This window comes from Acartia tonsa, chromosome 2 (genome assembly GCF_053477335.1).
Source record: "Acartia tonsa isolate MP-2025a chromosome 2, ASM5347733v1, whole genome shotgun sequence".
NCBI classification, from domain to species: Eukaryota; Metazoa; Arthropoda; class Copepoda; order Calanoida; family Acartiidae; genus Acartia; species Acartia tonsa.
The window spans coordinates 31,511,735-31,528,637 of NC_137261.1; the positions used below are offsets into that span (position 1 = coordinate 31,511,735).

Here is a 16,903-nt window from a genome sequence, read left to right on the forward strand (position 1 = left end):
AGTTGCTGCACATAAAAAGTTGGTTGATTTGTTACAAATTATTTAACAATTTGTTAAATATTTAGCTAAAAGTCTATATTTAATTGTACATACTTATTTAAAAAAGCATTTTTAAAAGCGAAGCTTTTCTACAATTAGGGTAGGTCCGTCCGTCCGTACGTCCGCCCGTACGTCCGTCCGTACGTCCGTCCCGTACTCCTGGGACAACAAAGTATACTGTAATAAGCGAAGCAACTCTATAATCAAGTCCCCTAGTCAACACCTATAAATCTATTGGCAGAAGTGTCTTAGAATATGGGTGTCCCATCTGGAGCTCTATAATTTACCCTAGTCAATGGCAAAATTTACAAACTATCCAAAATCAAGCTCTTAGGATAGCTACTGGCTGCTTAAAAATGTCCAGCATAGATCATCTTCATCAAGAAACAAAGGTTCTACCCCTACAACCCCATGCTCAGCTTATAACCAAACAATTTCTGCTCGCTTCACACTTACCTGGCCACCCTGGACAGAAGCACCTGGATCGCCCCCCAGACCCAAGACAGATGAAAAAAACTGCCCTCCAATATAGAAACGAAATTAGACGCATTACTCCTATTACAAATAAACCACAGTTAAAAAGAGGCCTTAAATCTCTGCACACAAAAACCGTTGCAACTGTTAAAAGCAAATATAAGAACAACAGAGTCCTCAACTTCAAACCCCCAAAAATTAGTAAAACAGAGAACACACTAACTAGAAAGGCCCACTGTTCTCTGTCCCAACTCAGATCTGGTTTTAGCACTAAAGTGAATGACTACAATCACCGTATCAACGAAGAAATTGACAACAAATGCCCAGCTTGTCAAGTTTCCCCTCATGATGTCCCCCACCTTTTCAACTGCAACTCCAACCCTACAGATCTGAATCCTATCGACCTTTGGAAAAAACCGAGAAAAGTAGCAAGATTTCTACAGCTAGATGGCAACCCTGAACCAGACCGATGAAATGGCTACACACACACATATAATCAAGTCCTAAAAATGTAAGTATGTCCATAAACATTATCCTGAATCAAGCAGTTTTAAACAAATTTACTTACAATTTTGCTTTGACTCTTTACATTTATATTATGATTATTTAGTTCTGACACTATACAAGTGTTAATGTCCGTTTGTCCTACCGTTTCAGTGCTTCGCTCTTAAGGATGTTGTCATCCTTGTTAGATTGTAACTATTCGTATCTAGCTGATTTATAAATTTGTTAGCTTCGCTCTTATTAGTGATATCTTCCTTATTTTTAAAAGCGAAGCTTTTCTATAATTAGGGTCGGTCTGTCCGTCCGTACGTCCGTCCGTAACGGATAGCTTTTTTCGTTAATTTAGGCATGTTAGAATTGTCCTATCGATTTAAAATTTTGCATGGTGATTCCTTTAGCAGACGATTTAGAAAGCGTAGCAACTCCATAATCATTACCAAAATGTCCGTACGTCCATTTTAAACATGATGATTTTTTTACTTTTTTAACATCAAATTTTTATGTGATCTAATTATCCGATTGATCTGATTTTTGGTATATTGATTCCTGGGACAACAAAGTATAATGTAATAAACGAAGCAACTCTATAATCAAGTCCTAAATATGTAAGTATGTCCGTAAACATTATCCTGTGTCAAGAAGTTTTTTAACAAATTTACTCACAATTTTGCTTTGACTCTTATACATTTATATTAGGATTATTCAGTTCTGAACCTATACAAGTGTTAACGTCCGTTTGTCCTACCGTTTCAGTGCTTCGCTTTTATGGATGTTGTCATCCTTGTTTTTTTTATAGATTTTTCTGGTTATTTTTATCAGTATTGTTTTCAAGTTTCATGTGTAATGAACTATTTAGCAAACTTTCTTGTGAGACCATTATATCTTAAGAGAGACGCGGTGGTAACGAATAATGATTATTTTCAGAGTCAATGAATTCTTTTGCCAACCCAGCTCATGTAAGAGTAGTTTCTAGGTACCCACAGTTTTATAAACACTCTTTAGTTTGGGTAGTTATATTAAGTCTTGATAGATCAGTTGAACAAACCTTCAGTGTCCAAAACAATATATAGTTTTAATCTACAAAAGGGATAGTTTTGTTTATCATAATTGAGGCTTTGCAATAATTATTGTCCATAGTCTTATTCCACAAGATCCATTACGTACTATAGTACCTGTTAGATACTTACCATTATTTTTTATAAAGCTTAACATCTCTAATTCTATAAGTTTCTCTGTAACCTGGAATAGTTTATACTTTTAAAATTTATAGTTTGACAGACCTGGATGACGATGTATCAGTACCTGTCCCCATTTACCGTTCCCCAGTTGTGTTTCCAGCTTTCCGTGGATCCATGTTACCAGAAAATACAGGTATATTATCTATATACAAAATTGAATGAGTTATTTAAGCAAACAAAATTTAGCATAAATGGATATTTAAATCCCAAGGTATTAAATGATAGAGCCTATAAAAAATGACCTTATATTAAAATATTCCATTATACGTAATTCGTGATTACTGGGCCAAAAGTTAATCAATTTATCCCCTTTTTTATAGGCACTAAATCTAAAAACTTTTGGCCGAAAAATCCTTATTAATGTCATACTAGAATAAGGGACTGTTAAAATATGACGTCCTTTTTACAGGGATTAATAATAGCTTCAAAATGTAATCACACTTAATATTAAGATCTATGTTACTACAAATACTGTTGTAAACTATTTTTAAAAATAAAAGTTAAAGTTAAAGTAATATAATCAGTTTAATTTAGATTTTGAAGAAGATTTAAATACAAGCAATATAAAGGTAAAACATATATTTAAAATGATTTACAGTTCAGAATATTTCTTAATTTCTAATGATTATATTAAAATATAAACCTTTTTCACAATTAGAGTGTGTCCGTCATTAACGTAAGAGCTTTTATAATTAGAATAAATATTAATGTTGCATACCTAAATACTTTTAAAATGGGATACGCCAGAATGAAGCTTCCTACATTTAAAACAACATAAAAAAAACTTTGTTTTGTTCAGAATAAAGAGCATCCTATTTGTGGAATGTTAAATATTATCATTTATTGTTGCTTATTTCAAGGTTTATTTGTTGAGAGCTTTCATAAAAGTCGTCATACCTTTTTTTTTTTTTATTAGAAGCCGATGAGTTTTATGCAACAGAGAAGATTGGGATTAATTAGGTAATATTCTAAATATCGTCGTTGTAAGTAATAAATTTGAAGATAAAAATAATGAATAAAACCGCTAGGAAACTTATTAGGATCATTATTTAGGATTAGTGTCATTTTAAAATTCCAAGCAAAAAATTATAAATATTAGATAATGAAATTAGGTTAAGTTAAACTAAATCAAAGTACCAGGTCATAATGTACCAATGAATTAAATTAGATCTCAAGATTATTAATATACATTTATTATTACGTATTGTAAGGGTATTACCCCCCCCCCCCCGTCCCTTTTTAAAAGTAATAGTTCTGGAATATTCGAAAACAATTTCTATTGCTTCAAAATCTAAGGTTGCTAAACTTGCTAACTATCCTATTGGATAAAGATAAAAGGTATTGAAGCTACAGTTAAATAATTGTAATTCAGCAAGGTATTATCATCTTATCACCAACCTCAACAAGTTAAATCTAAAACCTTGACAACCCAGGATATACGTCAACCACAACCTACTGATCAAAATAAGGTAAAAACAAACTAGAGCTGGATCTTTAAATAATTTCAGTGGTGAGCCAGATCGGGGTGCACCGAATTTCCGCCAATCACAGCGCGGCATTTCATAAAATGCTGTGCTGTCATTGGTGGAAAGTTGGCTCACCCCGATCTGGCTTACCACTAAAATGATTTAAAGAACCAGCTCAGAATAGCAAATATAATTTAAATCATTTTAAAAAGTCTTATCTTAAGTAGGTAAATGTATATTTTTATAAATTTTTAATACAATAATATACCATTTTACAACCTTTTATTTGTGATCAACGATTTAATATATATTTAGATAAACGAAGAAGAAGGAAATAAGAGAAAGGCGACATTGATTAAACCCATACCTGTTCCTAAAACTCTTATTCAAGTGCAACAATTCAGTCCTAATTAATAAATTAAAAGATACAAACAAAACTAATCTCGTAATTATTGATTTTTTTTTAAATTTACATTTATTACTTATATTTCTTGTATTACAGATGATAACATATATTCATTAGTAGCGGAGTACATAAAAATCATTGAAATACTGAGTAAATGTTTATAGGCCACGAAAAAAAAGAGGAAGGAAAAGAAAGAAAAATAGGACATACATATAGAGGTATGTTAGAAAATCACGAAACTTTTATAAAAATTATTTGATTATATCTCTCTTGTTGCAAGGCCAACGGACTTACAGACAAGGTTCGTCATACTATATACTCTGTTGAAAGGGATATTTTCAATATATCCTAAATAAATCACATTTCCCCTAAAACGTATAGAACTGACGAGCAGATTTCCTATTTAAAAGTTGTAATTGGTGTTTATTTGAGTGGCCGAAGAAAAATTAAATTTGCAGATGTAAATGGGAAGTGAACTTCAAGTTTGGAAGTGGAGAAATACTAAAAGCTTTAAAAGTTAAAATATGTGCTATATAATCAATTTATAATGTATCTTATTATTACCTAATCCCTGAATTAAACCCTTGCTCAAAGTAATTAGCAACTTTTTGGCCAAACTTGATAGATTTATCAAGTTATTTTGGATAGAAGATATGATTAAAAGGGAAGGGCTGAGGGGGAATTTGATTAATTAATTACTTTCCCAGACAACAAGATCAAACACTATCTACAGAATTAATTCTTTATAATAGTATAAAAAAAGTTAAATGATATAATAAGAGCTTTAATAACAGAAGAAACAGAACAACCAAAAAATAGTTACAATCGGAATTATATTTTAGTTTTTGAAGAATTTTAACTCCTAATCAGGATGCCGATAATATACCAACTATAGACCTTTTTAATCTGTACATCTTAATAGCACATAATAATTTTGATCACAATGTCAACGTGAATACCAGCCATTAACTTCATCTAGATTAAAAGTCAGATACACACAATTTTATCAAATATTATACAGAATCGATGCAATTGATGACAAAAAGGTATATTTTGTTTTTCTTGGAATAAAATATCTATATAATATTACCTAATAAATTATTTTTATTGATGTTTGATGTATGGGAAATAAAGATATGAATGATCAATTATTGGAGAACACCATCTCTACAAGTGTAACTCTCCTTCACAATGTTATAGAACAATATTGTGTGTCTGTGTGTGTGTAGTATAGTTATTAATAATTTAAGTATTGGAGAGTACCATCTCTACAAGTGTAACTCTCCTTCACACTGTTATAAAACAATATTGTTTGTGTGTGTGTGTGTAGTATAATTAATAATAATCTAATTATTGGAGAGTGCTATCTCTACAAGTGTAACTCTCCTTCACTCCGTTATAGAACAGTATTGTGTGTCTGTGTGTGTGTAGTATAATTAATAATATTCTAATTATTGGAGAGTGCCATCTCTACAAGTGTAACTCTCTTTCACACTGTTATAGAACAATATTGTGTGTCTGTGTGTGTGGGGGTAGTATAGTTATTAATAACCTAATTATAAGATGAGTACTATCTCTACAACTGTCCCTATCCCTCAATTCACTCAATCAATCAATGAATCAACGCTTGTAGTGACGCTCTATCTGTTCAACTAACTTACTTGTTTTTAAAAGAATATTTCTAATCTCTAGTTTGCTGACTATCTGTTAACTATCAAAAGAATCGTGTATAATTTTTTTTGTATCTTGAAGTTGAATGTTTAATTCCAATCAAACTATTTGTATAGAAATTATTTTTCATACAGCTTTTTATACGTTTGTCCTTTTATGTATAGTGATTAGCTGTCTTTAATACTTACTAATATAATGTCACATGTATAAACACATGCGTGTCTCAATAAAATATAGATTTGTTTTAACCTATTTTATAAAGTAGTAAGGTTTTTTGTCTGTAGCCTAATATTTTAATAACAACTGAACTGATCCGAGTTCTCCAATTAAGGGCAGGTTGGTTTTCGGCTATTTTATTTTTAGTTTGGGATAGTTTTAGGCTAATATCTTCACCCTTCCCTATCCCTTCGAACACAGAGCCCCTATTTTAGTGTCTTAATATAGTGGCTTTTAATTTATTCTGCACTTATCTACACTCAAAATACAGAGCCCATAGTTGCTAGGGGTGTAGCCGCTTGTTACATAATGAAGATGTTTTTTTTTATTTATTTGGTTTTGTTATTTTTATTTTGTATGATTTTCATGACATCTTACACCTTTTTGAAACAAAATAATCAGTCAATAGTTATGGTCTTTATTCAGTTTGTAATCACTAATTTTAACAACATTAATTAAATATTACTTTTAACAATATTTAAAATACATTTCACTATTTGACAAGAAAATAAAAAAAAACATAATAAAAAAGAACTATGTAGAAGATTTTGTGTTAAATTAATAAAATTTTAACATTGAATTGATAAATTAGAAAACTTCTATATTGGAGAAAATGAAAAAAAATATAAATTATCTTTAAAAATGTTTTTTAGAAACTTATGCTTTTAAAATTAAATAATTGTTCACAACGCCCATAAATAGATGAACACAACAGACATTTGAATTACAGAACAGATATTTGTTGTAAAAAACACGAAATTTTTTTTTCAATAAAAATGTATTGTTTTACGTCGCATGATAAATACTGTATGCTCATTGTTTTAAGGATTCTTCAAAATACAATTTCAGCCGTCTATCTTACATAGCAACCGAGAAATTGAAGTTTCCTCCGTAACTGGCGGATGGACACTTGGAATAAAGGAGATTTGCTACTAAATGAAATAAACTCTTACAGTTAGGGAGTTGAATCCATTTTTATAGAAGCAGAAATATAATCTATGATTATGGTTTGGACCCTATAAAACTGTAATCTACCTTTCCACTTTCCCCTCTCTTGGTGAAGATATCTTCAACGCCGATACGATTTTTGAAATGTAAGATTCTACTTTCCCTTCTCTTGGTGAAGATATCTTCAACGCCGATACGATTTTTGAAATGTAAGATTCCACTTTCCCCTCTCTTGGTGAAGATATCTTCAACGCCGATACGATTTTTGAAATTTAAGATTCCACTTTTGCCTCTCTTGGTGAAGATATCTTCAACAAGAGAAACAAACAAAAGTGGAATCTTATATTTCATAAATCGTATCGGCGTTGAAGATATCTTCACCAAGAGAGGGGAAAGTGGAAGGGTAGATTACAGTTTTAGAGGGTCCAAACCATAATCATAGATTATATTTCTGCTTCTATAAAAATGGATTCAACTCCCTAACTGTCTTATGGTCTTAGATTCATACTTTTTTTAAATGTTGATAAAAATTGATATACCATAACAAAAAATGTTATTAAATAAAAAAAAATTAACAATGTTCTTCGACAATCATTCCAAGCTCTTTTTTAACTTGGACCAGAGCCAACTCTCTAGATTTATTTTGGATTGTTCCTCCTTTTAAGAAAACTGCCTTTGCTGAAAGCCTCAAACCCCTAAAAAAAGTAATAATTATTCTAATAAGGGGGCCGAATCCGATTTATTTAACTGATTCTGAACAACACTTTAAGTTATATTAAAGTAATTCTCTGTTTCGTCGGGCCTTGGCTTACAATCCCTCGAGGCAGACACGACTGGAATAAATCTCATAACCTGAAGAGTAGACAGGCAGACGGACAGACATCATTCTACTTTGTATTAAAGATATCCATTGTTTTATTACTATACTTAACATTCCCCTTTTGTACTAACCTGTAAGAGCATAGAAGGGCAATAGGTATAAGTAGTTGATGAATAGTTCCAATCACACATTTTATCAAAATATAATACAACAAACTAAAGAAATAAAACATTAATTCACATATCATTATTTCCTGTACAGCGTAACTGCTTTAAAAGTATCAAACTGTAAATCTGACTGTCTGTTACAGTATCTCTCAATCTCTCGTATCTCAAACTTCTAACTGCTTTAACTTTTGTATGAAATTTATAAACTTATTTCTCGTAAACATTCGAATCCGGTGGATAGGAACCGGTTCTCATCCATACGAAAAAACTATGTCTAGCATCGTATTATATACAGCTTTCTACGAATATAAAAATGTACAATCATAAGATTAAAACCAGTTTTTTTAGCCGGTGCCTTCGGCACCTCGGGGCTAAAAAACCTAGTTTTAATCTTATAATTGTACATTCTATATGCGCGGAAAACCGTTTATAATACGATGCGAGAAATAACTATTCTAAAATTTGTATAGTGACTATAAAATGAAAAATTGGTCAAGTAAAATGTATGCTAGCCCGCCGTTGGTAATTTAATCTGTGTATTAGCCTATCATTGGTCATTTGTATTGTATGACGTCTTTTTTATTGGCACTAGAAACAGCTTCCTTATTTACTTAAAAATAGTTTTTTTTTCATATTGGAAAACATCTATAAAATTAGTTACATTGTTTATACACATAACAATATTCTTGTTCATTTAGAGCTTTGAATTGAAACAGGAATTTTAAAGTTATTGAAATTTAAGCTGCTTTATGTATATCTGGCTTGGCTACTTTGATAAATGTAATTCAAAGTAGGTACAGGATGTAGGGAAAAAAACAATATGAAAATTATAAGATAAGTATTGCTGGTTATTAAATCAAAAATTAATAAAACAAGTTTTAGAATTGTATTTTCTTCTTTAGAAGAAAAAAAACCTTTACTTCCACTTGTTTTGAAACACATGAAATACTATACTAATGGCTGCGTCGCTAGAATCTATTGGCAGTAAACTAAGAGATTACCCTGAAATAGGTGGATGTTCAATAAAAATTAGAAAACTCAGTTTGCTAATCAGGGATATTGGGAAATAAGACAATGTATGTAAATGTGCATTCGCTATGATGATACACAAAATTACCCTTTGATATTACCCAAAGTTTTTGAGCTAAAGAATAAAGAAGCATATTTATGAAAATGACTCCTCTATTCTTGAAATCAATACTTGGTTTTATTGGGACACCCAGTATAATAATATGTACACTGCAGTGTTGAACATAAACCTTTTAAAGTCCAAGCACTATATTCATATTTGTATGTAAAATTTATATCCGATCCTTCAAATAGGAATACATTACTCACTAAATTCAATATCATATATATTCTTATATCCAAGGGTATATTATTAACTTTATTGTAAGGGGAAATTTAAATATGATATATATTCTTGTATGGAAGGGTATATTATTAACTTTATTGTAAGGGGAAATTTTAATATGATATATATTCTTGTATGGAAGGGTATAATACTAACTTTATTGTAAGGGGAAATTTAAATATGATATATATTCTTGTATGGAAGGGTATAATATTAACTTTATTGTAATGGGAAATTTAAAAATGATATATATTCTTGTATGGAAGGGTATAATACTAACTTTATTGTAAGGGAAAATTTAAATATGATATATATTCTTGTATGGAAGGGTATAATACTAACTTTATTGTAAGGGAAAATTTAAATATGATATATATTCTTGAATGGAAGGGTAATACTAACTTTATTGTAAGGGTAAAGATAGATATATTATATATTTTCGTATGGAAGGGTATGATATTAACTTTAATTATTGTATGAGGAAATTTAAATTTATTATATACATATTTCTCTATGAATCCTTATTGACTGAGCATTTTATTGTTTTTTCATCAAACACAAACGAAAAATTAATACACTAAGTAAAAATTGGAAAGCTAAAAACTTCAAAATTTTAAATTGTAAAATATTTTAGAAGCTGAGAGCTTTCTAATAAAAAAACTCAATTAAATACTTTTGCTGAAAAAGGTTTAGAACAGAGTTATTTTGTAAATTGACCTACTCTAAATCTTGGTATAGGGTAATCATTAAATCAATCGAGTCACCTATGAACCCTTTCCTTACACATTTTTTTCTGAAAGTACTAACTGTACAATGCATAGTAATGAATTGCTTAGCAAAAGTATATATCATTTATAAAATCTCTCTTATTTAAACCATGCATACATATCAACTGGAGGTATAAATATCAATGTCCTTAGTCTGTTGCAAAATATTCAAGATTCGGACAAAACTCTTTTTCGAAGGCACCAAAAAAAGCAATATTATACAATATTAACGTGAAAAAAAAGTTTCCATTTAAGGAAATTAAACTTTTGAAAATGTTGTCCTATATGAATAATATTATCGATAAAAATGAATTTGGAATATTTGAAGACAAATGATATATGGATTTGCTCAATAAATCATCATATTTCTTAGGCTTATGCAATTTTAAGTACACATTCATGTAAAAAGAATGATGCTAAAAAAAGGTATATCATGTTTTTAAAATGAAATTTATTTTCTGCCACTTTACAATTATATCACAACAGTAACTTATAATTATATTTAGAAATCTTTTGTTCAATATTTTAGCTTCGCTTTTATGGATGTTTACACACTCCTTAAGATTATAATAATATGTGAATTGATATATTTCCTGGCTTGAATAGTTTCTGCCAGAATTTGGCTGGAAGCGACGACACAGGTCAATATTATTGTCAACAAAAAGATACACACACAGTGTGATATGTGGGAGGCGTCCCTGAAAATAACAATAAAATGTATTATATTCTTATATAAAAGTAATAGAATGCCTGTATGTCTGTCTGTCTGTTTGTGTCTCAAGTATTTTATTTGATTTTTAAAAACTTCAGTGAAGGGTCGAACTTCCCCTTCTCCCAATCTCTAAAGTGTCCCTAGAGGCATCTAGGGGCGAAGCAGCAAGTTAAAAATAAACATATATGATCATTTTATAATTAATGTTTGTATTGTGGGATCTTTCTGAAATATAATACACACATTCATAATTTGTGATACTTCAATGTAGTTTACTGTGCGCTTGTTGTTTTTTTCGCTAAATATCATCTCCAATATTCTTTTTTTTTACATCCTTACAGTTATCCTATATCTTTTTAGCCGTTATTAAACAAACAAATTAAGTACACTACTATACAGTATACTTTTCTTTTATTTCTGTACATATATTTTCTCGAACCATGTAAAGATTTTGATGACTTTGATGCAACTTATTTATAGGATGTGATTTTTTAATTAATTTTTTTAAAAGTCCACTGTAGAATTGTAAGATTTTACCAAAACCTTATTCCAAGAAATACAAATGAATAAAATGTCTAACAAAGAAAGATGTATCAAGACAAATGGAAATAACTTCACATTTTAACAACATTACTCTATTTATCTATCTATTAATCCAATATCTATGTCTAAATGTGTATAAATCATTTATCCATAATTTATTAATTCATCTATCCATTCATATATTAATCTACACATTAGATACATACATTTATATCTATTTACCTACCAACCTTTACCTTCTTTTTATCAATATTTTTGTGCATATAATACATGATTCCTATTGTTTTTATGCTAATAAAAAACAGGAAAATATAAAAAAGACAATAAGTCCTAATTATACGAATCATCACATAATTGTGTTAATAATAATAATATAATATTATTCGTTTATTGTCGGAACCGAGGACAATTATACCAACAAGTAGCTCAAAATACAAGATTAGTGTTTAGGAAAACACACGCCTTTTTAAAATAACATAAAAAATACTTGTTTGTACAGACATACGCAATGCGAATCATAATACATACAAAAATTATATTTTTTTTTTTTAAAGGAACGTTGAAATTTAACAGTCTAATTTTAGCTTTTAAACTTAATCTAAGAATATTACCAAGATATCATTGATTATGATAAAAAAGTAAATAAATATAAATTTATATTAATTGATTGTGTTTTGCGATAAAAGTAAAATATTAAACTGAAGAATTAACGTTTGTTTAACATTAACAAGGCGATTTATTTGTGATTTATTTTAATTTTCATATATTAGTATATAACTTATTTTACGTAAAAATCCCACTTCTGTTTTACTTCGAACTTGTTTCTTTTGATTTTATTACTATTTTCGTATAAAATGTAACGTTTATATTCTTATAAATGACCTATAGGTGGGTCGATGAAGCAAATATTATAAATGTAGAGTATAAACTAACCACAAGGAGGACAATATTATATTCAAGCGAAGCTCAAGAAAGAAGAACAATTCACAAAAATATACAATTATTATATTCTGTGTTGACTTCAGAATACATTTTTAAAAAAATTTTATTATTTAAATTATTAGAATAACTTTATTTTGTCAAAATTTGCGGTTAAAATAGCAAATTAATCAACATGTTCTATATTGATTATATTTGATATCTTCTGATAAAAAAACTTCCCTCGGCAAACCTCTGTACTCGACAATTGACTAACCCTATTCCATATTCATTCTATCGTCGTAAAAGGTTTAAAATCAATAGGACATTTCTAACATGCATTACTTTATGACAAACGTAATATCAAATACTCTATAAAATATTATAAATGTTGAGTATAGACTGATAATATTATGATATTATGGATAAATTGGATTCTTTATCACTGTATTAGTACACTTATTGTGGACTTGATAGCTCTATGATATACTTCTAAAAATATGGGCTTCGCCTCAAGAGGGTAATGTGAAGTAGGGAACGGTATATTTATATTCTTTGTACATTCTATACTTCATACTTACTATGTGTATTGCAATATATTTACTCAAATAATTTTGTTTGAAGCATACAATAATTTGGAGTTATCCTAAGATTGCAATTGGAATATTAACGAACTTTAAAATTAAGAACTGTTTTTTTTTATGGTTGATACCAGCTGTGTAAAGATTAAATTTACCTACAGCTACCAGTAACAGTCTTTTGTCCACCGCTTGACGACACAGCTGGACTTCCATCTCCTTGATTCAGGTGGAGATTTGAACTTGTTACCCGCGGGTTTGGACTAACTGACCTCACTCCTCCAATCAGAGGGGTTATTAACCGAGGACTTACTGGCCTGAATTGAAAATAAATTGATTTTTGAAGCTATTATGTATCGTAAAAACGTTATCCTTATACTAAAGTAACAGGATGTCTGTTTGTCTGTGTGTTTGTACCAAAGGATCTCGCTAACCGCTGAACCGATCGGGTTCTCCTTAACAGGGTAGCTTCTCATAGGTGCCGGGAAGGTTTATAACTATTTTGGGGGAGGGTACATTGTACAACCACCCTTCCAAAAAAAAACAGATAGATATAAATTCTACCTCATTTTATTAAGAATAATAAGTATATGTACCTCGTATTTGTAGGGCTGGGATATAAACGTGGTGCCCCTGGGGTTCTTATCGAATTACCCAGCCTTAAATAACAATTTTTATTTTACAGTGGATCCATTGGGTAAAAACCTTATAATCTGTCATATGTTTACCAATAATAGTACTAACATAGCTGCGCCCCTAGAATGCTTTTTACAATTCGGCACTTTATGCACAGAACAACATTCTAAAAATTTTTAAATTTAACTAATATGCAGCAGAATTCACAGACTAAAATTCAAGGATTTCTCTTCCATATTCATCAAATGAAAATGTTTTAATCCAACTGTATAAAAATAATTCCTTGGACTAAGCCGTGGACTAGATTGAGACGAAGATGTTTGAGGCCGCGGACTATTTGAAGACGTTGTCCGCGGATTGTTCGAAGATGCACTGGTGCCCATTCGGCTGCGAGGACTGTTTGAGGTCATGCGTGGGCTCGAACCTGAAAATGATTAAATTGTTCTAACAAATCAAATTCACATTAGAAAAAGTATTAGTATTAAATTGGGGATGCATTTATAGTTTTCTTCTTTGGTTGCACGTATGTTTATTTTTTACATTTTATCAGTACTGCAAATAATAAATATTAAAATTCTATTATAATCAAGTTTTAATATTGAAATTGCGGTTTGTTGAGCAATTTTACATTAAAAAAACATTGTTCTCCTTAATTGTGATTGTTATCTTGCCATTACCTGGAGACAGGGGCGTCCAAGCTTTTTTATTTGTGGGGAGTAAAATTTTTTCAGGGGGGGTAATTTGCTTTTGGGGGGGAAGGGTAAAATAGCGCGCGAAGGGCGCAGCAATTTTTTTATACCCCAATCAAAATTTTACACCGGGAGTAAAATTTGCTTGGGGGGGGGGGGGGAGGGGTAATTACCCCCCCTGAAATATGTTGGTAGGGGTAAATTTTGTTTACCCCACCAAAATTTACCCCCGGTGTAAAATTTTTTGAGGGGGTAATTTAATAATGTAAAAAGGTACCTACCTAATAATGAAATACAATTAAATATTTAGCAGTAAAATTTTTTTTGGTTAGGGGTTTTTCATTTTGTTGGGGGTATTTACCCCCAAAAAATTGTTTAGGGGAGGTAAATACCCCCTCCTAACGTAGGGGTAAATTTTAAATGTGGGGGGGGGGGTAAAATAAAAAATATTTTGGGGGTAAATACCCCCTCCTAAGGTAGGGGTAAATTTTAAATGTGGGGAATAAACTGAAAAATATTTAGGGGGTGTCTAGGGCACCCCCCAATTAGTTTGGAGGGGTAATCACCCCTTCACCCCCCCCCCCCCTTGGACGTCCTTGCAAGGACATATATTTTTTTAACTCCTATTTTTTACATCTTAATTGGAACAGTTGATCTATCTAATAGTGAAACAATTGTATTCTATTAATAAAAAGTTAATGAAATAACCTGTGTTTATATATATTATAATACAATATGAATACATTGTATGAACTAATTACCTGAAGATATAGTGATGGTATCCTCGACTACAATATGAATATCTTGTATTAACTCATTACCTGAAGATATAGTGATGGTATCCTCGACTACAATATGAATATCTTGTATTAACTCATTACCTGGAGATATAGTGATGGTATCCTCGACTACAATATGAATATCTTGTATTAACTCATTACCTGGAGATATAGTGATGGTATCCTCGACTACAATATGAATATCTTGTATTAAATCATTACCTGGAGATATAGTGATGGTATCCTCGACTACAATATCAATATCTTGTATTAAATCATTACCTGGAGATATAGTGATGGTATCCTCGACTACAATATGAATATCTTGTATTAAATCATTACCTGGAGATATAGTGATGGTATCCTCGACTACAATATGAATATCTTGTATTAACTCATTACCTGGAGATATAGTGATGGTATCCTCGACAACAATATGAATATCTTGTATTAACTCATGATCACAATATTCATCAACTGTTTGATGCCGAGGGGAGTGCCGTGGCGAACAACTACCTAAAAACCAATGAAAACATAAGAGAATTTCAAGGACGTCCAAGCTTTTTATTTCCTTTTTTATGGGGGGGGGGAGGTAAGAATTTGTAATCTAAAATTTTTATAAAGTGGTATTGCTCCAAATAGTACAGAGCTGGATCTTTAAATCATTTTAGTGGTAAGCCAGATCGGGGTTACCCAACTTTCCACCAATGAGAGCACAGCATTTTATGAAATGCCGCGCTGTGATTGGCTGAAATTCGACTCACCCTGATCTGGCTCACCACTAAAATGATTTAAAGATCCAGCTTAGATTAACAAATTTGCAAAGAAGAAACAATTTAAATTTTGTTGGAAAGAAACTTAAACTTTACTTTTAGGTTAGATTATCTAACATTGAACTTTTCTTACAGACTTTTCATGGAAAACAAAAAAGTTTCAAACATTAGGGTATTTTGCAGGAAAAACAAACTTTTGTATAAGCTTAGCTACTACAAAATGCTAAATGCCATCTGTTCGTTGGTCCGTCTTCTGGCTATATTTGGGGAAGAGAGATGCCGCTAAATTGTTTTAAAATTCCTTTCAAGATGCTCTTGACAATACATACACATTTACACTTTGACGCAATGCTATCGAAATTCTAAGAAGAAGTGTGATTTTCAAGACTGTTTTTTGAAACTTAAAAAAATACAAGACCAAGAAAATTTACTCTATAACTAACTAAACTTTGTAAAAAAATTTATTTATTTATTGGCTTTTCTTCTAATGAAATAGATATAATTGTTAACAGTTTACGTATTCTCAAATTTGGTTAGATATTTAAATTTTATTCTTGTCACAAAATTAAAAAGTAAAGAAAAGTTTTATCTTTTTTAATGCGTTTTTATAACTACGTAATAAAGTCACCTGAAAATTGTAGATATAAATATAATTATGGAGATAGTTATATGTTGTGTTTTAAAGTTATTCTCACTACATTAAATTTGTTTACTGTTGTTTTCATTAAATAGTAAGCTTATAGTTGCTACATTTGTTTGAACGAAAAAGACAATGCCAGTTAATAATTCAAAATACTTCTTTTCCCTCCAAATTAATCTATCATCAAAGGCAGAATTTACACATTATTCTTTCTCCATGATTAATAAAATATTTACCTTTGATAGTGGATGGCGAGCTATGGCTTGTCTTGATAGAACTTTCCGTGTCAAACATTTTTGATCTTGGAGATTGGTGTCCTCCATCTTGCACAGATATCATATTATTTAACAAAAATAATTTTCATTTAAAAAGTGAAAGTCTTTGCATAAAAAAATCCTAGTATTTAATGCAATGCAAAGTTATGTTATTTTTAGTATCTTGTATTAAACATTAAAGATTTGAAATAAGTTTACCCTTATCCATTTAAAACAAAATTACAAAAGTATTAGAAATATTAGAAAAATCTCCATCAAATGCGTTGCAAAAGTCCAAACAACATAAACTT

The 16,903-nt window shown here is 30.3% G+C and overlaps 1 protein-coding gene and 1 long non-coding RNA gene across 2 annotated transcripts; both read right to left on the reverse strand.

Moving 5' to 3' along the window:
- Positions 1–10,663: 10,663 nt before the first annotated feature.
- LOC145312781 (uncharacterized) lies at positions 10,664–13,527 on the reverse strand. Its single transcript, XR_013877117.1, has 3 exons — positions 13,418–13,527; positions 12,980–13,138; positions 10,664–10,768 (listed from the first exon to the last, which is right to left on the reverse strand). It is a non-coding gene; the product is annotated as an uncharacterized LOC145312781 (long non-coding RNA).
- A 133-nt stretch (positions 13,528–13,660) lies between these two features.
- Positions 13,661–16,677, reverse strand: LOC145312507 (uncharacterized). Its single transcript, XM_080151763.1, has 3 exons — positions 16,575–16,677; positions 15,328–15,441; positions 13,661–13,881 (listed from the first exon to the last, which is right to left on the reverse strand). Exons 1-3 carry the CDS (start codon positions 16,675–16,677, stop codon positions 13,661–13,663), a joined length of 438 nt encoding a protein of 145 aa, XP_080007889.1.
- Between the last annotated feature and the right edge of the window lie 226 nt (positions 16,678–16,903).